This window comes from Chroicocephalus ridibundus, chromosome 1 (genome assembly GCF_963924245.1).
Source record: "Chroicocephalus ridibundus chromosome 1, bChrRid1.1, whole genome shotgun sequence".
NCBI lineage: Eukaryota > Metazoa > Chordata > Aves > Charadriiformes > Laridae > Chroicocephalus > Chroicocephalus ridibundus.
In genome coordinates, this window is record NC_086284.1 from 26,392,802 (window position 1) to 26,415,718 (window position 22,917).

A 22,917-nucleotide genomic window follows, 5' to 3' on the forward strand; every position below is an offset into this window, starting at 1 on the left:
TTTGACTAGAAGCTACTGGATTTTCATGTATTTATACTGTATGAAGTACCTCGCTACCTTTTCAAACGGAGATTACAGTTCAAACATTCTTTTCGCAAAATCAATGCATCTGAAAGACTTGTTTAACTAACAAAACATGCCCTGTCTCCATCTGTTTCTTTTTTTTTCTTTAATTTTTACTGTCATAGCCATTTCCCATCTGAGCCTGTGTTACTGAGGTGTTTAAGGTGTTGAGCGGTTTTCAGCAGGTTTTGCTTGCCCCTCTCCCCCCTCTTTTTAAACATAAATAAAATGGAGTCCTTACTTAGTTTTGAGATTAAGAAGTATTATTAAAAGTAGTTACAGACCCAATTACAACCCTTTGAACACCACCAAAATGCACTACAATATTCTTTTATTTAGTTTACAGAAGAGTCTATCAGTACAGGTTGCAGAAAGAAAATGTTTAGTGCTATTTACAATTCGTTTTAAAACTCTGCTCTATACAAATTTAATTCTGATCAGTATGAACAATATTTTTGTAAATCTACTGCATATAAAGCATTTCATCAAAGCAGTAACAATGAATAAAATAACCTGATTACATTTGAATGATGCCAATCATTCGAAAAAACGATTACACAGGACATCTGTAAGAGTTGTGGACACTTAAGTACAGAACACAATGTCAACCTGTGACTCTTTTTTTTTTTTAAAGGCTAAAGCTATTTATATGGAATATTGTTCTATTATACTACACGCCAATCTATATTTAACTTCTATAGTTATGTATTTTATAAGATTTTTATTAAATATATTCTACACATATTTGTAATTTCACCCAGGAAGAATTCCTCCCCAGTGAAAAAAATATAAAATCTTTTATATTTTTTTAATTTTTATTTATTTTTATTTTGTACAGATTTAGATGAAACTAGCTCATGCTTTAGTGCTGTGCAAATTTCTTTAGCATATCAACATTTAAATTATTGATATGAAACAAAAGAATGGCATCCTTTTTAATTATGTATGCCTTCAAAAATCAGCTTCTGATTTTAATACAATTGCAAGCACTAACACCCAAATGCAGATTACGTAAAGAAACAAAACTAGTACTATGGCAGAGGTTTTTCTTTTTGCTTTTTAAACTTTAATAATTCTTTTGAAGTCTCTAGTGAGTAAGCATGACACTGGACACTAAGGTACAGATGAGAAAACGACTTAAAACCACCAAATTGCCAATATTCAAATACATAAAATTGATTAGTAAATGATGTTTTCTAACATGTATGCACAATAATAAAAGCCTATGAACTACAGGAAATTACCCCTCCCATATTAAGGCTAGGAAATGCACTCTCTGCGCTTGTTTGTGCTGTCTGAGTAAGCACTCAACTAACGAACGAGATCAGAGTGCACGCAGTAACGAAAAAATCAGTTTCATCAGCCCTCTACAGAGTGCTTTTAAATTACAGGCACATAGTTTTTTTTGTTTGTTGCAGTGAAAATATATATAGTTAGACTTGGTTTAGTTAGTATTCTGTGCCAGTTCGGCCACCAAGGTTGACTTAGGTAGAATTGACTTAACAGTTTTTCCTTTGATTTGGCCAGAAGTGAAATTTGTATTAGTTATAGATAAACTATTTTCCAGTGTTGCATTCTACATTGTATGTTATTACTAGGTGTCTCAAATATTGTTAGAGATTGTTGATGAGAAATATACCGTCAACCATATTTAGTGCAAATTGCATCTAGAAAGCTTGACTGGTTAGATCCGGTTAATGGAAATTTTTGTGGTAGCAAAATTATTCCTGCTATGGAAAACAACACATTAACTTTTCCAGAGATTAAATTCCTTCAAGAACTGATGTACTGTTAAAGATTATTCAACAAACAAAAAGCAGGAATTTAAAAAACTAAACAAAAAACAATGAAAGTGTTCATAGATCTTTCTCTTTAAAAAAAAAAAAAAAAAAAAAAAAGACTAATGAGACAGTGTTCGTGTAATATTTCAGTTCCGTGGATTTACAGACAGGCTCTTCCTACAGGTGTCTGAAGCAAGGTAGGGCCTCTTCTATTCCAGCAGCATGAAAGACAAAGACTATATTACATCACACTTAGCAGGTAAAGCTAACAGGGTTTACAGGATTACACAGCAATTGCTTTCTCCAGTTTTTTCACGGTTCCTTTGACCTGTGGAGCAAGAAGGAAGTTTTGCTTACATGCCATTTCTAAAGCAATTAGGTTGCTTTGTGTGTGAGTATGCTTAATACAAGTATGGTTTTTTATTATTTTAAGTTAAATATATTTATTTTTATTATTATTATACACATGCATACGTAACTGAAAAATAAATCAATAGTTTTTAACAATAAACACAAAAGCTTTTAAGGTTTGAGTAAACTTCTGCGTCCTACAAAAATGCTAAACCAGAAGGTTAATTTCTTAGCTTTTTTATAAACAACACGTACAAAAGCACTCCATTAGTTGCTTCACAGAAGACCACCAGGACTTGACTTTTCTCTACTATGAAATACTCAAAAAGCCTGTAAGCAATCTGACAGCTTTGCCCCACACTTAGGTAAGAAATACCTCTAGCGCACAGCGTACCTTGAGAGTTTGGCTCTGGCAATGTCTCTCTAGCCACCAAATGCATCACCGTTGTTTTGCCAAAAGGAAGTTTTAACGCTGCAAAAGGAGAAAGGGAGGTTTGTTAAATACATTACAGCAGTCGCCTTCTTCACAACGCTCAATGGAAACTAACTATAATTGGATTAGCATCTGTTCAAAAGTTCACACTGTTAGGTTTGAACTTCTTACTAAATAGATCTACAAAGGCATTTCTGGCTAAAGCTTCGCAAATCAGGGTCTTGGGACCCTGTAACAATAACTTAAAACATGGTGTTCTTAGAAACATTATATTCCTGTTAGGAAACTTAGTCTTCCTTTTTTCAGTAACAGAAGGAGTAGGCATTTGTGCCAAGACTCAGATGCTACGCACTCCTTATTGATAAGGATGCAAAAAAGTGGCTAATTCAGCCACTAAATTGTTATTCCTGAGACATCAAAACACTGGGCCACTGCTACAAAACAGATTTTCCTATAACATACTTCGATACAGGTATTCTGAAATACAAAATGTCTGCATCTTGCCTTTTAATATTAATATTTAACATCATCTGCATGTGAAAAATACCAGATTTAAAACATTTTCAATCAGACAAGGTAGCTCACACAATGCTGCCTTTGTGAGCTTTAGTAACACAAAATAACAAAATTGCAGCTTTCCACAATTCGCTCTGCTTCTTGCTGAAACTAATATGATAATTTTCACATTCTGATTTAATAAATACAATAAAAATACAATAAATACAATGCTGTATTTATGGTTTTAGCACTGTAGCATAATATTTGTCAAAACTTCTAGTCGCCTTGAAATGAAAGGATTCTCTGTTGCTCATTATCTTTAGCAGATTCTCATAGACGGATTCAATATTCTGAACTTGGGCTTCTTCCAATTATTGGGGGTGGGGGGAAGCGTTATTTTTATAAGTTCTTTACATAACTTTAGTTTTGTTTCCTCACTCCAACTCTTAAGGTTAAGCATCTTTCTTGATTACTTTTCTGAGAAGTGTAAAGTAAAGATGCTCTAAGTTTTGTCCTCTCCCCCACCTTACAGAGGCAAAAAGTTAGTGATAAATGTAACAAGAATTTAACCCTAAATACACAAATCATTCTGACTAGAGCAGAATTTGTCCTCTCAAATTCAATTTACATCTTCTGTTTTCGCATACAGTGCACCAAGGCATTTTTTAGGTGAATAAATGAATAATGGATGCCCAATAAACCTGAAGGTAACTGAAGAGAAAAATGCCTCTCTATCATAATCACTACAGCATAGATTCAAAATTCAGTAATAAAAAAAAAAAATAAATCATAGAATGGTTTGGGTCGCAAGGGACCTTAAATATCATCTAGTTCCAACCCCCCTGCCATGCGGGGTTGGAATAAGTAAACCTAGTATTTGGTTACTACATGTATTCAATACAAGCCTAGTTATAATGTTGCTAATAAATCACATTCATTGCCTATTTGCTTGAAAAAAGGCAAGTTATGATTAAAACGCAGGTGTAAGCATCCGGAGGGATACACAGACCCACGAGCTTCTTTGAACTTTGGAATTAGTGATCTCTACAGAAAGTCAGAACTGAAAGTTGCTTAGCTGACTTGAAGCACTGCCTGCAACCAGAAGCTATTGATAGCTTAGAGTCTGACAAGGTTGAAGTATTTTGGGTACTTGATTCTGTGATACAACTGAAAACTCTGCAAAGAGCATATTAACAGCCTGTTAAACTCAATGGAAAAGGATTGTCTTCATGACATAAACTCTTAAAAAGCCATTACAGAAAGAGAAAAATATTACAAACTAATCACGTTAGGGACATCTTTCATAATATCAGGGCACTTGAAGAGACTTGATTAGTGAGCTGTGGAGATTAATTATTTACAGTAATCAAGTAAAAGTATGCTAATATTTCAATTAACTAATTTCAGCTAGTAGTTTGCATAGTTCACACAACTTCTTATTAGCAATTTCCAGCTTCTTGCTTGGAGAACCATGACAGAATCTGAGCATCCTAACCTATGCTCAGTAATCCTTTCTTGCTCTTGTCTTTGATCTTCCACCCCTTTCTCTCACTTACACTAAGCTTTTATTTAATTCATTTCCCGTCTGTTTCATTCCACTTTCATTCCATACTTTCTATTGTCACAATTTACTTTTCACCACCTCTTTTGGTGTATGTATGGCACAGGGGGGGCTGGCTTCCCTTCCCCCTCCCCGATAAATAAGGAAGTAAAACGCTGCTGATTACCATTATCTAAGAAGAAACAGAGAACTGCCAATTATGTATTACCTCCCTAATTAATATTATTTCAAATGCAAACTGCAGGCCAAATATTTAGCTGAAGGATGAAATTTCCTGTTGGAACCTGAACAACAGACTCTGCCTTGCTGGCCAACTCCCCAACCCTTCACACTGGCAGGACAAGACAGAACAGTGTGGCTCAAGCACTGCAGGCCAGAGTGGCACAGCAAGCTTTACAGAGGGGTCTATTATTTTCATGATTTTTTTTTTTTTTTACCACTTCCAGTGCCATTAGCTCTACTGTTCTTGTAGTGACAGTCCATTCAGAGAAGCTGGCAAAAGAGACAGTTTCTTTAAAATAAACTTTTCGACTCAGAAGCCAGTTTTTCCCTATCATTTTGTCATTTGTTAATGCTTCCTAGTTTAAAGGAGTCTCAAATTCATAGGACGCTACGTAGACATGTGAGGTTACAACTAGAACATTACAATGTCATTTTTAAATGTGAACAAAAATGGACTCCTGTTAAAAAAGAAAACACCAAACTGTCTCCTTGGAAACTTTTGTTTCACTAGTTGATAGAGTGACTTTCAGTACACAGTAGGTCCAAATTCCAGTCAATATTTCCTAATCACCTAAAGCAAATAAAACATTAAGTGCTATAACTCAGTTATAGAGAGCTGCAGATAGAAAAGCTTAATAGAATGGTGTTATAACAGCATAAGAAACTAAATATTACATATAGCAAGAAATTTCCTTCCTTCTCCACTCCACCCCCTCCCCCCTTTAAAGACAACTAGCTTGCTTAGGGTTACATCTAATGAACACCACAAACTGAAGTAACAGCCTTTTCAGTCTGCCTCATGAATTGTTGTTCCCCTTTCAGCTGTATAATCTCACTCCAGATAACTTCATTAGTACTGAAGTAAGCCAACGTTTTAGGGATTTTTTTCTTTTCTTAAAACAATACAGCAACAAAAAGATCTTTGAAAAATGCTAATACACGTGTAAGATCCTTAGGGTGAAATCATGATGATTAAATTGCAATGCATGAATGATTAAGAACAAACTAAAATGAATCCAAGTAAGTGTTCCATAGACCAAAATCCAAAATCCATAGACCCGAGTAAATGTGAGAGTCAGCTGCACACAGCTATTATTTTTCAGCTCAACTCATTAAACAATATATTAAATAAATATTCAAAGTTGTTTCAGATTTAGACAGACGTTACTAAAGGGAACAAGCACTGGTGGCCAAGAGAAACACCTAGAGATGAATGGCAAAGAAAATCCCATTTAGCTATCCTTGCCTGGAAAATGTAGGGTAAGACTAGCATCTCTAATTGCAGAGATGATCCAAGACTGAACATTTGCCTTTCAACACTACTGCAACTGCTACTAGATGCACTCATTGGCCCCTGGTAAACACAACAAATTAAAGAGTGAATAAAAATTTCAGAGTTCTCCCAGCTGAATTGACAACGATCTTTTTGTACATATAGCACTATTAAAAATTGATTTATATGGAGAGTAAATCTATTCTAAAAGTACATCACTAGCCGACATCAGTAATGGTAGAAAGCGAATCAATGGCTATATCATCCCAGTCACTTCTTCATGGAAAGATCTCCATAAGCAGTCCAGAAATACTCTTTCCAGGTTCATCTTAACTTCAAGAACATTTCATTGGTGATTTTATTTTATTATATTCTCCTCTCTGTATGCTACTCAAGTACCAAATGCATGAACAACCTGAACATACAGAGAACGCAGAAGTATTAATTTCTTTTTAAACTGGCACAGAGAATAGAGTCTCAATTTGCTTGGTTATTGATAGAGTTGATATTCACACTGGCAACTTTTATCTACAAAAGGAAAGATTATTGTTACAAATTTGAGTCATATCTCTAAGATACCCATCAAAAGATATAATTGTGGAAAACAACTTGCCACAAGGGGGCACGGTTGAATTGCATTTCCTTAGCATATGAACTGAAGCCATTTACTTTTGTTTTCACATAACTATGCAATTGTATCCCTGGGAGAGCATTGGACAGCAAGAATGCTTCCCCTCATTCTCATTCATAGGCTGTCTTCCTTCATTGCACTAAGATTTAAAGTATTTTTTAACCAATTATTATAAAGTTCATCAAACATCTTAAAATACTTCAGACATTTGTGAAGCAGTTTACCCTGCGAGTGCAGTGTAAGAGAGGTGCAACAAAATATTCCATTTAGAAAGACAACAAAGAAAAGCAGCATTACTGTTTCTTTATGCAAGAGAAGACTTGACTTAGCAGGTGGTACCTCCCAAAGTTTAACTAGTGGTAAGGAGATGCAAAAATACACAATGAGATACAATGTCATTCCATGCAGAGGAAAAATAGTATATAGCAAGCCATACTGTTATCTTGAACAGTATAGTAGTATTTACTGCACTGTAAATAAATATCTCCTTTGCCTGGCTGTAACACGCATAATGAAAATTATTTTCATACCTCCTAATGTCACATTGCCATGAAGAAACCTCCCTTGATAAATAAGCCGCAAGATATTTGGACTGCTGACTTGCTCTTCTTCCCAATCTGAAAAGAAACGAGAGAATTTTCACAGGTGCACTGTAATAGACACATCTTTTGTTGTATCTCTCACCTTTACCCAGGAAGAAAACTAAGAGCAGGACTCTTGCATGAAACACTAAAGAGAGCATCGGCTGAAGAGACAGAAAGATAATTCAAGGCTAGCACTCCTGAAATCTATTCTTAAATTTACTATTTGACATTGGGCATTGAAACACATAATTTTATGCCTGCGAGTATAAACATTACTAACTTACTTCACAGATTTTATGAGATACTTAGCACATACACAAGTCCTATACAAAATATTTCAGAAGTGCAAGTTGCTTCCTGAGGCTTAATATGCACTTGGCTAAAATTGCCTTAATTTCTTCCCATTCATAGAATCATAGAATCATTCAGAAGATTCTCAAGCCGTACTCCTCCTCACCAGCTAGTTGTCTAACTGGAGCCATTCTCCAGCAATGGGAAGTAGCCACACACACAGCGAAAGCGCATGTGATGGGTCATTTGAAATAGGATTCTCAGATGAGAGCACTGAAAGGCTCCGCAGGCTGCTCGGCGGCGTTCGATGATGGCCAGATCCGACCAGCTAAATGTCCAGAGGGGCCAGTGACCTGAGCAGCCCCAAACGGTGGCTGGGGAGAGCCTGAACAGAGGGTTCTCACAGAGCAGACACAGACGGATACATTTTAAGGAACTTCTCAAAGAACAATCTGTGGATGGTTTTATGTGGCAAACAGTGATTCGGGAAAAGCTTGCATGCATTTTGCTATAATGCATCTCCTATAATGCTTAAGCTGTCATAAATCATTTATAAGCTTAAACGATCTTTTCCTACTCTTTTACTGTTCCCTGTCTCAACGCAAACAACAAATAAATCTGCACTTTGCTTCCAGAACAAATATCATAAAACCTTAAAATGCTGAATTTAAATGGGCTCGCTGGGAATACAATGTCTTCTGTTTCTTAGCTGACCAGATATCTGGTAACAGCTGTTCACAAATGTTCTCTCTTTCTGCTTTTGTAGTGTTTATATACCAAAATGAATATTCAGCAAGGGATGACGACAAGCAACAGAAACCAACCTGTTCACTGGGAACATACAATTAACATACGGCCGAGTAGCAACTGGCACCACAAAAGGAGAAGAACTGAAAAGGGGAGAAGGGGAAAGCATTTAAAACAAAAGCCACGGCTGCGGAGAGCATACAGAGAGGCATCTGGTGCAAAAAAGCAAGCAGGCAGGGACGCGGGCAGCAGGAGCCATCGCAGCCCCAGAACACGGCGGAGGCAGGGCTGGTACCAACAGCAGAACCTGCAATATCCCCGGGTGCTGCCATGTGCCTAGTTTATAAGATTAGATCAAATTAGGCAACCAAAGCTATTTGAATTTCAAGTATTTCCACTCAGCATCTGATTCAATTGTCTTGCAATTCAAGCACAGGCCCTTTTTGCTGCGCCTGAAGTGGGCTACATTAAGAATCTGAATTTTCACATTGCTAGGTTAAACAATTTTTTGGAAGATACCGAATTTTTTATTTTTTTTTACTTCACAGAGTCTGGACTCCACTATACTATGGCTGTAAAGAGAAGATCAGCCAGTTTATGTTGCCATAATGACGTAAAACAGCAACCAAAAGAAGACAGACTATATTCTGGCACAGGTATTTGCTGATTGTTAAGCTGCCAATTTACCCATCCTTTTAATTTTTGCTTCTTGGCTGGCAGTCTGAAACATTTCTTTCTGACATGATTTCAAATTTTAATTTCCACTGATGACTAAATGAGCCAAGGAAAAAATATTTACCTACAACTTTTTTTTTTTTTAAAGATCAGCAGATAATTGCTGTACAAGAAAAAAGTTAATATTATTTAGAAGAAAATGGAGAGGTAGAGGGGGAAGAGAACAGGTAACCTACCTAGATGATATAAATCAATATAAATTTGGCATTTTCCACTACAAGTCAAGAGACCCTTAATTAACAATTTAATTAACAACTGTATTGCCAAAAGAGGGGAGGAGAGGTTTGCCTTAATTCTGCCAGCGTGTGACTGAGGATATTTCATGACTTTTTTCCCCCAAAAGATCATGACAAGTCAAAATGGTTGTTAAAAAAATAATAAATCATTTCATATCATCTCTATTTCAAGGAAACTTTAGTCCTCATCAAGATTTCTCAGTCCTGTGACAAAGAGCACTCTCAGACTGAAAACAGCTAGTGGGCTAATGTTTGTGAAAACCTATACACTATTCTGAAGTAGATTTTTCCTCAGTCTTTTAAACTGACACTACTCTTCTTTGCACAGGCAATTAAATATTCATCAAGATTTAGAGCACTCCCCCAGGACAGCAGGTATTTGAACTGAGTCCTCCCAATCAGGTTCTACTTTTCTTTTTCTTTAAAAAGAGACTTTAAAGTCTGGGTTCATTCCCAACTCTGAGCTCAGAATCTGCAACCTTCAAGCTCTTCACAAGACCTGGAACATGAGACCACAAGTTGAGGAATAAACCTGAGTAACAAAAAACCCAAAATAATTCTGCCTTTACTAATTCAGATAAAAGTACACAAAGAACATTTGGTCAAGACAACTGTGTTGTAGGCACACATTAAAATACATACAGTAGGTAAACAGGTGCTACAGCATCCAGATTTCTCAGTGTGAGAGTGTTTTACATCTATATCTAATACTTCAGAGGACTAAACCCCTCCTTCTTTATTACATATTTTACTAAATACATAATGCTGCATCCCAGCAACACAATCAGCAAACAAGTCCCCTGAAACTCAGTTCTTCTTGACCTCAAAGACCAGTTTAAGGCCTACAATGTGGATTATCACCACTAACTTTTTGGCATGAATTATCATCCACCATACCTTTGAGAAAGGCACCACAGAAACAGATATTGCAATGTTTTAGTTTGTGTAAACAGTAGCCTTTTTTTAACATCAAAACAGTAACCCAAATGAAGTCTTGTACCAAAAGAAGCATCTTCTTTCATGGTATATAATACTATGTCTGTGTTTTGGCTATTTTCCCATGAAATCGAAGTCAGGGAGAACAGAAACACTTTGTTTTTGTGGAACTATTCACATATGTGAATACACATCTTAAGTTTTCAATTCCATTTTCTGAAGCTAGCGTTCCTACATAAGACTAAATATATTCATACAAACAACCTCAGTTTCCCTCAGTCTTTTAATGGCTCTTAAAATGTTCTTTTGTATTTTATTTTTTCCTGGAAATTATTACAGATGCTTTCCAAGATAAGGCCGTAAGGAATAAGGACTTCAGACTAATTCCACTAATGCATTCCCGTGACATGCCATGTTTTACATTAGCTATTCTCACATAAGAGGTTTCATATCTCCAACATGTCCTCACATTTACCAGATCCTCAAGCAAGATTGATCAAGAAAAGAGTTTAATGATAAGGGGAAAGAAAGAATTTGGGGAAGCAAATTTTAGAAATAAAATGGGAAACAGTCCAGACATCTAAAAAACTGCCCAACCAAAGAAACAGAGAAAAAGAAGGCAATTGTATTTCTATATAAATCTATGCCCAGACATATAATAAACATACTTAATTTGAATACTGAGAACAGACATCGGTTTATTAACGCTTTAGTCTGATAATACAGGGAAGCTCCTGGCTTGCCAGTTACAAAGCCAAAGCCATACAGCTACTCACCCATCGGCCAGTTGTCATACACATGTTTTGCGATATCTGCAGCAGAGTCATTCGGGGAAAATAGGAACTCTTTCGTTTTCCCGCTTACCAAGATGAGGCGCAAATTTATCTGTTAAAAAAAAAATAATGCAGTATGAGGAAACTATCCAGAGAAGACTTTGATTATTATTACTTTTTTTTAAAGTTATAAAAAGTTGCCATTGGTTTTAGAAGAAGATTGATCCAAAGTGATTTGAAAGAACAGTTTAAGATGGTGTCAAAAATAGGGCCAAAGAAGTCAATAAAAATTTGTTTGTTTACACATAATCTGGGAAAATTAAATTCTAACAGCTGGTATTTTTGATGATAAACACCAGAAGGTTCTGATAGGTAGTGACTGGACCAACTGTGCCTCTAAAAAAAGCTTTCAGCAGAGTATAAAAAAAATTCCAGCCAAGACACACTGGCAACATATCTTATTGAATGAAGAGGAACCATATAAACTGGAAAAATTAACCTGAACAGAGAACACTAAAAATATGAAAATCTGCACCTGAATAGCCCGTAAAATATCCACTAAATCCCTAGCACACTCCTGCCAGTATGATATTTGCCAGTCCTTATCTCACTCACTGCATCTCCTACGAAACATCAGGGATTCAAACAGCATCTTCTCTCAGTCCCAGCTGCCACAGAACTGGAATCCCTCTGACAGTCTTTTGAACCCAAAACTTTGTTCAACCACTGTCTTTCACTACCAGCAAAGTGTCTGAGATCCACATGCAACAGAGTAATAACACCACATCACAGTTTTTCTATCATCGATTTCCTTTACCTAACCATCAGCATCTTCAGCTATAATTTTCCTCTCTTCTATTCGCAAGTTACCAAATATAATTCCTTTTCCATATAGCATTAAAATAACCTGTATAAAGAACTCACTATGACATTACTTACAATGCAAAAGAGATTAAATTTTGGCTCCTCAAGCAGCTCCTAGCAAGGTCACAAAATGTGTTTGGATAGCTAGCACTTACCAATGCCCACGGCAAGTAGGAGTCTCGTAGCTTTTATGTTTTGGCCTACAAACCTAAATTGCATCAACTTTTAGCAAGACTTCAGCATATCAACTGCTTAGATACCTTTTTCCAAATCACACTCTAAAACTGTGTCTCTCATTTTAAGCTAAGTTGCAACAAAGCTTTCCTTGTTGGAATTCAGTAAGAGGTTTTCTAGATCAAGTACAAAAGGGAAAATTTACAGTGATGCCCAAGTTTTCAAGACTTCTTCACGGTGAAAAAATCTCAGCACTTCATATCCACTCAACATGACAGCCCTGCCTCAGTTACTTACTCCCCACTTATTTCAGAAGCTCTCCAGACAGATTGTCTATTGTCTCTTGAATGCTTTGGCTTCGACTCATCCCACCTATCTTTAAGCACCTAATGGAGGTATCCAAATTACAATCTCTATCATCCCGCACACTTCAAGGTCAATGAAGAAAACAACCCTTCCAAAAAAGCAATCTAGTGTCTATTTCAAAGCGTAGCAAGGATAAAACGAGTTAGCATAAAAGGGCTAGTTTCCCCTCCCTGTCCCCCAGCTAACACCCTTCAGAAAATACGAGTTCTGCCATTAGCCCAGGAAAGAAGCCAGGTGGTAGCTGTCTCTGAGAAAGCCCCACAGTCACTCTAAGAGTATCACTGCATACCAGGAAATCACAAAAAAAAACTTAAAGGAGAGAAACTGCAGGAATGCTGCTTAGTCAAAGACAATTATTCATAAAATTCAGAACACACCTGGCTATAAACATTAAAGTTCCATTTTCTGTGATATTTCCGGAATGATTAAGGAATTATTTTCAAATCTCACCAAAATTTAGCAGAAAAAGCCAAGTTCCACTATTCCAAAAACCTGACTATTGTAATGAATTACAACTTCAAAATGTTATGCCTAAATTTAGCAATGGCCAGACTATGTCCACTTGTTGTTTTGCTTATATTGTCTTTCAGTTTAAATAGTTTGCGCCCCCTTAGCTGTCTCCACCTGTGTATGTATAGACGACACGTCCATATACAGTTTCTTTCGTTGGACTACCCAAAACAAGCTTTCTCTAGTGAGATATCCATTTTCCCATTCATCCTAGGACCTTGTCTCTGCATATTTTAATTTCTTCTCTTTTGTCCTCAAAACAAGTGACTATTTCCGAAGCATGCTAAATGATGTCTCACCAAATGCTTGTATAACGTCACCAGTAATTTCCTCTGCATACTGGAAACATCTTCTGTGATTGTGTCCCAAGAGCACAGATACCTTCTTCATAACTGCACCCTGTCATTTGCTCAGTTACTTCGTACCCTTCTCTACTTTGATCCTTTCAATTATTCAGCCTCCAAGCTTATAACTGACATTTTGGCTTGTTGACACCTTAAAGCACAAGGCTCCAGATTTCATCCCACTCCTATTATTCCATCCCTCCCAGAGAAAGGAGGCTGGGTGGAAAGAAATATTCTGCACCACAGAGATGTTTCAGGCATCCCCCACATCTGGGCCCACGGCCTATGCAATCCCCCCAAAATTTCTGTGTAACACTTCTTTCTCTCTACATCAAAAGCATTTTTTAAGCTTCATGTCAACAAATCCCAGCAGCAAGATCCCTTTACATGTACCTTTGTCATTAAATGAATCAGGAAACGTAAGACTTGGTTGACAACTGATCAATAATGATGCCAATAATGAGCTCTCTCTGAGCTGGTTTCCCCCTCCTCTCGGCTAGGTCCTTTCTGTTAGGCCACTCACAATTTCTCTATTAAATCCTAATTTCTCCTATTTAACCAACAGTTTGCAATACGGCACTACATCAGTTACTGTGTACGCATTCAGATGAAGCTATAAAAATGTCTATGTAGAAAATCCACTCTTTTCATCAAAAGTCAGCTTGCCACGCTCCAGCTTTCAGAGGCATAGTGTGCTGCGCTCCAATCCACTTTCTCTATACCTCATTATCTTTAATTATCCTTTAAGCGTTAATGCATCTCATTACAACACCAACACACTGCCAAAAATTTCAGAGGTTTAGACTGCGTCAGACTGTTATTGTACTTGGGAACGGGCTGCCTGTTTAAAAAACAAACAAACCAACCAGCCCCAAGCACTGGGCAGCAGTGCCTGTTGTAGGCACTAGTGGTGAGGAGCTCCTTCACCAGCAGCCTTCCTGCCTCCCTCCTGAATTCCCCCACATCCATTTCCCCTACTCTAACTGGTTCCTGAGATCTCCCCCTTTGCTTGCTCCCTCTGGCCAAGCAGTCCCTCAACGCTGATTTTATGCAGGTTATGTAAATCATAGAATCACAGAATGGTTTAGGTTGGAAGGGATCTTAAAGATCATCTAGTTCCAAAACCCCTGCCATGGGCAGGGACACCTCCCACTAGACCAGGTTGCTCAGAGCCCCATCAACTCTAAACCCTAAGGATTTCTTTTCCTTCATCTGTGTGTAGTTTATCTGTGGTGGGGATTACCTGCTTTGAAGATCATAACACTTTCCTAGGCAGGAGACATAACACCAAACCATCAACTCCCTAGAGCTGTCTGATTTGGATCCTACACGGAGCAGATTAAGAAAACCCAGATGATTAGTGCTGCTCAGCACTAGTGCTGCTCAGGAGACACATTTCTTTTTATTCTCCCTACAGAGTTTTGAGACTACCAGGCACACTAAATTGAATACAGAAAGGCGAAGAGTATCACAGAGAAATAATCAAAACTAACTTGGCTTCCTGGAAAATTTGATAAGTCATACTTCTGCAATTTATATATAATGTAAAATCAATATAAGCAACGGGGGGTTGGGGTGTGTCTGTGTGAAGAACATTAGTTCCTTCCTTCCCCCCACCTCCCCAAGACAAATAACTTAATAGTGCTGAAGTTTTTTGTTACTGAAGAGCATTTCTTATAGTCTTACTATGAAATATAAAAGGCACATCAAGATAAGCTAACAGTTTTACAGGATATACTACAAAGTGCATGTAAATGCAGGAGGAATATTTTCATTAAAAAAAAAAAAAGAGAATACCACCAAATATCAGCAGAAGCCCAAAATAAATCCTTAAATCAGTCAAGCAGATGTTGCATCAAGTGCAAGGAAACAGCTGCTCTAATGAAAGGTTAAAGTATTTTCTTATTTATAGTACAGCATGCCACTGACACATTTAGTTTGCATGTTTGTCTCTCTCTCTATATGCACATATGTATATATATGATAAATATATCTTTATATTTATATTTCTTAATCTTGGCTTGAAGGAATCTTAGCCTTGAGTTGCACGTCACACTAGCTCAAAGGGTTTGAAGCAAAGAAACCCCAAACCTGCCTTTAAATTTAGAGTCTAATCTCATTCCCTTCAAGAGCATTGAGGAATTTAATGGCTTGCAACTGCTGTACTACTTATTCTGCAGGCCCGAGAACCCCACAGCAAACAAACTGTAGAGGATCTGAAACAATCTTTCTGGCGAAGTGCCACTAATGAAAGTTCATATATAAAAGAAAAAAGCCCATATGTGTATACACATTTACTCAATGGAAAGTGAAGGAAAAAACATCTTGGTTAGGTAGAGAAGTTTTGACACAAAAGCAGCAAATTTAAATTTTTCAAGTTATGAACGGATTCTTAGTGCTCTTATCTACCCTATATCCTATTTCCTATGTTAGAAGTTAGCAAGGAAGTTGTATCTGTATCCCTTGCATGCTTTAAAGCCCCACCACCTATTCTTGTCAAGTCTTGGTCCAGAAACACTTTCACGATTCTTGTGGCCCTGACAAGTTTGCCTTTCCACAGGTCACATAACAACAACCATCCTGATTTTTTTTTATATATACATATTTTTTTAGGCTACCAAAGGGAATTCCAGCCTTTTCCTACAACAAACTGATATTCTCTGAACAGACTTGTATCCTCACACTTCTGCATTATAGTACCCCAATGCAAGGTTACTGCTGAAAGCAGTTAAGAGCCACAGTATCGGAAGTCGGATTAAATACAATTTGTGGAGGACATCCCTTCTGCCCGTTTATGTAATAGCCCATTGTGTTTGTGACTTCAAGCGTGCAAACCTCACCCGCTGTCCCCCCCGCCACCACAGCCAACACCAGCTTCATCAGTACAGCTCCAGGAACTACCCCAGCAGTCGCATGACACAATAAAGAATTTCTGTGTAAATTATATACTGTAAATAAATAATAATAATAAAAAAAATATATCTGCAAAGATTGTAGTCACAACCGTGATGACAACTTTTGGAACAGAAATTTGGGTCACGTATATGCAGATGTAGCCTAAGTTGTGTTTTGTTTGTTCTAGGCATCTGCAACAGAGTTTGTTGTTCATTCTTTAAGGCATTAACAACGAAACGTCTTGGTGCCGCAGTGCTTCTAATTTCGCAGCTAAAGTTAAATAAATGTGAAGTCACTTAAACATTAAGAAATGAGAGATTTACAACCCACATGATGTTGCTTGATGTTTAAGTGACTTCCCATCAATTGAGTTAAACAAATTATTTTGTTATCAATTTTATGCTCCAGTAGCAGCTTAAGATTCTTCTCATCTTACAATTAAAACGCAGAGGAGGAGAAGTGTCATATGACCACATGCTATACAACCCCAAGTTTAAACTAACTGCTTTTCTTCAGTCGATTAAAATACATACACAAGACTATTTTTTTCCCCTTTTCTTAACAGATGTGAAATTGAGTTAAAAACTAACAATGGACCAGAAGGGAAAGCAATGGGATAAGGGCAGTCAGAAATACAGACAGATGTTTCACTTCTCAAAACCTAATACGTTTACTTCCTAGTTCAAGTTCATAATTGTAAGAAATAAGTTTGTTAATAAGTTTGTTCTCCAAAGATACATCAAAGTTTCCTAATGACTCCAGGCCACAGAGAAACCTCACAGCGCGACACAGTACACTTTACTGACCGAATTTCACCAGATTCACGTCAGAGGTTGAACCAAGCCTCAATAACAGTCCAAGTGAAAGAGCAGCATTACCCAGGCCAAGTCAGTAGAGACCTGCAGGTTCTAGATGCTAGTTCACTCCTAAGGTAGATATATTATTCCACATTATCCCTTCTGGAAATGTATCCACCTGAATATAATGAAGAACTTCAGTTTTTACGCTCCCTGGAAGGCTGCTCTAGAACCTGACTGTCCCATTAAGTGGAGCTTTCTTCTAATTCCCAGCATAAGTTTATTCTTGGACAGGCTACATTCAATGATGCCAGACCAACTTTGTGCTTTAGTTACAATAGACTTTTTTCCCCCTTAGGGTTTTGGTGGCTTTCTTCTACATCTGCAGACGAGGACACACTTCACTAAAATAAACAAGCAAAGGTTTTCCTCATTAATAGGCTTGCCCTTGGCTGATTACTGTCTTCAAAGCTCTGAAGCACATCAACAGAGGTTAAGGAAACTGAGCTTGGTTAGCCTGGAGGGCTCTTATCAGAGGCCTTCCTATGCCTGAATTACCACGACAACAACCTCTGTACTGAGGTCCAAGACAGAAGAACAACAGACAACAGTCATAAATGGAAACGAGGCTTTGAACTGTGATAAGGGAAAAAGTTTTCGCCTTCCGGACATCAAAGCAGTGGAAGAGGTCACCCAGAGATGCTTTGGAAGCCCTGTCCTCGGGGGTTTTCAAGACCCAAGTGACAAAGCCCGGAGCAACCTGGTCTGAATTCAGTGGTGACCCCGCTTCCAGCAGGAGGTCGGGCTAGAAAATTTCTCAAGGTCCTTTCCAAAGTGAACAATTCTACAATTCACTTTAATCTGCATCTGCTTTAGTTTCATTTTTGCTTAAGTATGCATGATTAGAATTATACATAATATTTCAGGAATTTACAAAATGATACTAGAACCGCCTTTTCGACTGCAAACGCCTCTCCATTTTCCACATGAACATCACAGCCGTCTCACGTTTGCAATGCAGCGATCTTGCAATGCTTTTCTTCAGTCCAGTCACTTCCATGACATAAGCCTTCAAGCTTGCATTACAAAATATTGCTTTTAACCACCCATGATATACAAAATATTTTTATATTAATGCAATTAATTTTGTTCCTATCAATTCAGTCCTTGAGATAATCCAATCTTTTCCATACAACACCATGATCACCTCTGTACTATTGGTGCCTCCAAATTTTCATCATCAACAAATTTCATCAGCATACTGATTTTCGTTGTGTCAGTGGCATAAATGAAAGCATCAGAAAGATAGGTGTTCCCAAAGTTAATCTCTAAAGAATTCCACTAAGCAAAACTGCTGGCCTGACACTTCCACATTGAACAGTGTCCTATCATCTTCTCCACCCAAATCACACTATCAAACCCTGCCTTCCCAAGTAAATCCTTTCCTACACAACATCAACTACCCACTGAAGTCCAGACAGATTACACCTCTTCTGCAAAACACTCCCCTTCCAAAGAAAACTGGCCGATGAATCCATCATAATCTAACTTGGGTAAATATATATTGTGATTTTTAATCCATTATTTCTTCTCTGTTCCTTCTCAATATCCTTCTTGAGGTGGTTATTCATCTGTCAAATTCAAAGTCTCTCTCTCTCTCTACATCCTTTCACTCATCGAGCATGCAAGTATTTTATACCTTTAATGTCTTTGACCCGAAGAAATACCAAGCATGCAAATTCTTCAGATACGCTCTTTAAAGTAACCTATTACGCTTAGTTTACTCAGCATCTGCCCCCTTGAAATCCAAAGCCTTTATGTACATTGCTACTTTGTTTATTCTTCCATTTGATTTTAACTGTGTCAGCTCATGATCATTGGATGCAATGTCATTTTCCCAAGCAGCCCTCTGAAGATTTCAAGAGCTTTAGGAATTTAAGAGACACATCTAGAATAATAATATTAGCTCCTTCTACCTAGCTGGTAGAGGTATGGAGACACAGGTGCAGAAGGAAGGCAAGTAAGTGAGCAAGAAGTATGAATTTGTAGCTCAACAATGCAAGCATTCTCATGAGAAAGAAGAGATCCTTGATTCTGGACTCTTGTTCAAGAGTCACTTGGCAAAATAAATAAAACTATAGTTTTTATGAATCACACTTCTAGACACCTATTTTCAACAGATACTTTATAGGGCATACAAGTAACGTAATTGCACTTCTTCAACTGAACACCTAAAATTTGCATTTGGCAACACTCGGAACCCCTCCATTTAGCTTTGAGATGCACAAAGGGGCTTTGCACCTATACCTTGCACCTATAATAAATTTACTTCATATCAGGAAAAAAAAGCGGATGCAGAACATGAGAAGTAACATAAATTGTCAATGTGACTGAACAAAGCTCTGAAGTTCCATTGCCAGCTGGCTGACAGACCCGCGTCACTCATTCAAAGCCACACCACTTGTGGAATTAGGACGATCCCCACATGACACCATGAAAGTGTGACAGCACCCCACATCACCCTATTCAAGATTAAGATTAACTTAATAGCCAGTTACAATGACATACTCATCTTTAGATTACTACAAAGAGAAACAAATACATTTTTATGTGCAACTGCTTTCTTCAAACAAGGAACGCCTAAGAAAGCTTTGCACTGATAAAAAATAAGTTAGCGAATTTCAGAGAAGTTTGAAGTGAAGGGAAAGAGAAAACCAAACTGAAGCATAATCAAATTTTATTTAGAGGAGGAAAAAGCAAAATCCCATAAGCATTTAACTCAGTAGCTACAATAGAGCTAGCTGTTTCTATGGAAACCAGGACATTCTTGAACTTAAAATCATAGTGCTCGGTCACACTTCATCCACTCCCTCACTCAGTCCAAATAACACAGAAACAATGGCAATATATTCTTCAGTATCCTCCTATGAGTTCCAGGGTTATCTTTTAAGAAGAAATGTCTATGAAACATTGCTCTTCAAATTAAATTAATACAGACACTATCATAAATAACCAGAGGAATACAATGGATTCCAGTGGCATTTACATACTATACTATTTCCTTTACTATCCTGACTATTAGCATTCCTAGGACAAGGCTGGTTTTGCCTCTTTTTTTTTTTTTTGGAGGGGGGTGAACACAAAATATCAAAATGTCAGCTGGATCCAGTTAAGAATTTTCACTGAAAATCAGTTTTAATAAGAAAGTAAAAACAGAACAATAACCTTTTCTTGAAACATACTGATTCTATCAGTAAAAGGCTTCTCAATAATTTGATGAAATGAGAGCCACAAATGACCACCCAGGAACAACTTCTCCCCAAGCAGTACGAGATAATGGAGGCAGTCCATTACCTGAAATAATGCAAGTATTCAAAAGTAACTGGTCTTCTCAGCTCAAATGGAATTTTGTCTGCTGTATCCCAGGTGCGTGCTTTAATTGTTGGGTACAGAATTAACCTGCCTTCTGCTGGCCCCCAATCAAATCCACTCCAACAGGAAAGATTCAGACAAAGACCTACTCTGATTACTCATTAGCCAGAGACAGGGCAGTTTCACCTAGCACATGCAAAATAAATCTCTCTTATATTATGATAGAATTGTCTAAGTCCATCAGAATTGTAACGAGTAAACTACAACATACAGAAGACCATGTTTTTGACCTGAACTTAAATACAAATAGGTAGCAAAACAGCAGAACAAGTTAACCACATGGCATTCAAGTTTGCTATTTTCAAAGTTTATTGTTTCCAACCCAGTGTTAGAGTAACTGTATTTTCACTTGGAAATAAAGTGACCAAAACAAGAAACAGAGAAACTGATATACTCAGATTAACATGAAATTTTGGTAGAGATCATTTTGGCAATCGGTATACCATGCCGAGCCAGTCATTTCAAAACACAAGAGTGGAAATAATAATAAAACTACATCAAATGACAATGCACCCATGAGAAGCTTGCGCTTGCTGACCAAACTGGTTAGCTCTGGTGAGCACGGCCACAGCGAGCTGGTTTGGTAACTCCGATGTTTTAGAGCTTCTGCTCTCAGGAACGACTCCCAGTGAAACTGGAACCATCCCATCCTGCAGCAACAAACACAGGCTTTTGTGTGACTTCAGAACATACACACAGTAACAGCAGAAAAGAGCACTCCAGGTTTTCTTTCTGAAGTGGGAAAGAAGGTGAGTAGGAGAGAGAAGGTGGTGTCTGTTTCTATTTTTTCAATCTCTATCTCCCTAAAAGTATCTTCTAGTGACATGCATCCCAACATCGGGCTCCAGAATTTAAAAGTGAAATCAGCACTATGTGCGTGAAACCATCTCTGTTACTGTCCTGCCATCTCTTCTCAAGAGCTGCCCCTGGATAAGCCCATCACCTTGTTTTCAACCTCTCATATCAACCGGTATTTAAAGCTTAGAAGCTCACTACACAACTGTGAATAATGATAATGCCAGGCACTTACTTAAATTTGTATTTAATTCTGATCTAATGCAACATTTGATCTAATATATTCTATAGAGACAGTATTTACATAATATTTTAAAATATTATTTAGGACAGTTCAAAGTCGTCTTTAAAAAGTTTGTGAATGCTTATTCTGTGAAACACCTAACATCTCAGATTTGAAAGCGAATACTACTGCTGCTAACAAAGGAGAAAATACAATTCCAAGGAACCATTTCCATACATAGCTGCTTTTTCCAAATCCAAGGAGCAAACAGATAATCCTCCACCCCTTCTCAATCCACAATTGATTATTTTTTCCTATCTTTAACCAATTTTGTGAGGCTCAATTTGATTTAACCCACCCTCTTAGAAGTTTCAAATGCAGCTGTTCCATGATTACAAAGAAGAAAGAACAACTAACGATGGCCAAGGAAGAGTATATTGAATGCGCTATTTGTACACTATGAGAAAACAGAGGCAGAAAACTGAGTTTCCTGCTGCATAATGGAAATTTCAGAAACCATGTACAATACATCTGGACTTGGAGGTATTACAATTGTATAACTAGAATAGGTCAGTGAGACCATAGTCAAAGCTGAAAATAACCTTTCAGTTATAGCCTGGATGAAAACAAACATCAGCTTCAATTTGACCACAAATGAGGTTCAGGAAGAGAAAAAAAAAGTGAACACAAAGCATTAAAAATACAGGAGAAATGGACATTTCAAGAGAATTCCTATTGACTGGAAGCAATCAAAACAATGATAATTGCAATGGATATTATCTAGTTCCACATGCTGATTTTCAGGAGAGACAAGTGGGAATTTTTGGTTTGGGTTTGTTTTGTTTGGGGTTTTTTTTTGAGATAAGAGTTCTAGAAAGTGATTTTTTATTTTAAGTTATTTGAACATAATAACCATGTATTGGGTGCTCTGCATTCCTGAGTTAATATTTGTTGCAGAAGTCTATCCAATTGCTTTTCCCCTGCTCCCACTTTCTACTGTGCAAGACAGGAACAGCAATTAAGGACCACTTAAGTTAGTGTACATATTTATTTTTCAGTTCTCACCAAAAAGACACAAGTAACTAGACAATTTAGAAAATTCCTTGGGAGATCTCTAAATAAAGAAAAAAATGCATTAAGAAAAACAAACCAAAACACCAACAAACAAAAAAAACCCACCCCACTTTCTTGGAAATTAAAGGTCCACCTCTTAGTTCTTTATGAGAGCATAGAGATTCATAAGATTATACTTTTCCTCAGAAACAAACTAATTTCCAACGCAAAGCCTATCTTTAAAATGTGCTACCGCTCAGGCCCCAAAAAAGGGACAATGACGACCAACTACAAAAATAGCCTGATTTGCAACAGAACAGAAATAATGGAAGAACAAGGCAACAACCTT

General features: G+C 37.3%; 1 protein-coding gene across 1 annotated transcript in view; it reads right to left on the minus strand.

The window, feature by feature from the left end:
* Window positions 1–377: 377 nt before the first annotated feature.
* The window catches only part of UBL3 (ubiquitin like 3), a 58,411-nt gene continuing 35,871 nt past the window's right edge, over window positions 378–22,917 (minus strand). The window contains exons 2-5 of the mRNA XM_063332133.1: window positions 11,119–11,227; window positions 7,344–7,430; window positions 2,590–2,667; window positions 378–2,172 (exon numbers count right to left, since the gene is read on the minus strand). Coding sequence (XP_063188203.1) covers window positions 2,120–2,172; window positions 2,590–2,667; window positions 7,344–7,430; window positions 11,119–11,227 — 327 coding nt within the window. The 3' untranslated portion in view covers window positions 378–2,119. The remainder of the gene's footprint in view (window positions 2,173–2,589; window positions 2,668–7,343; window positions 7,431–11,118; window positions 11,228–22,917) is intronic.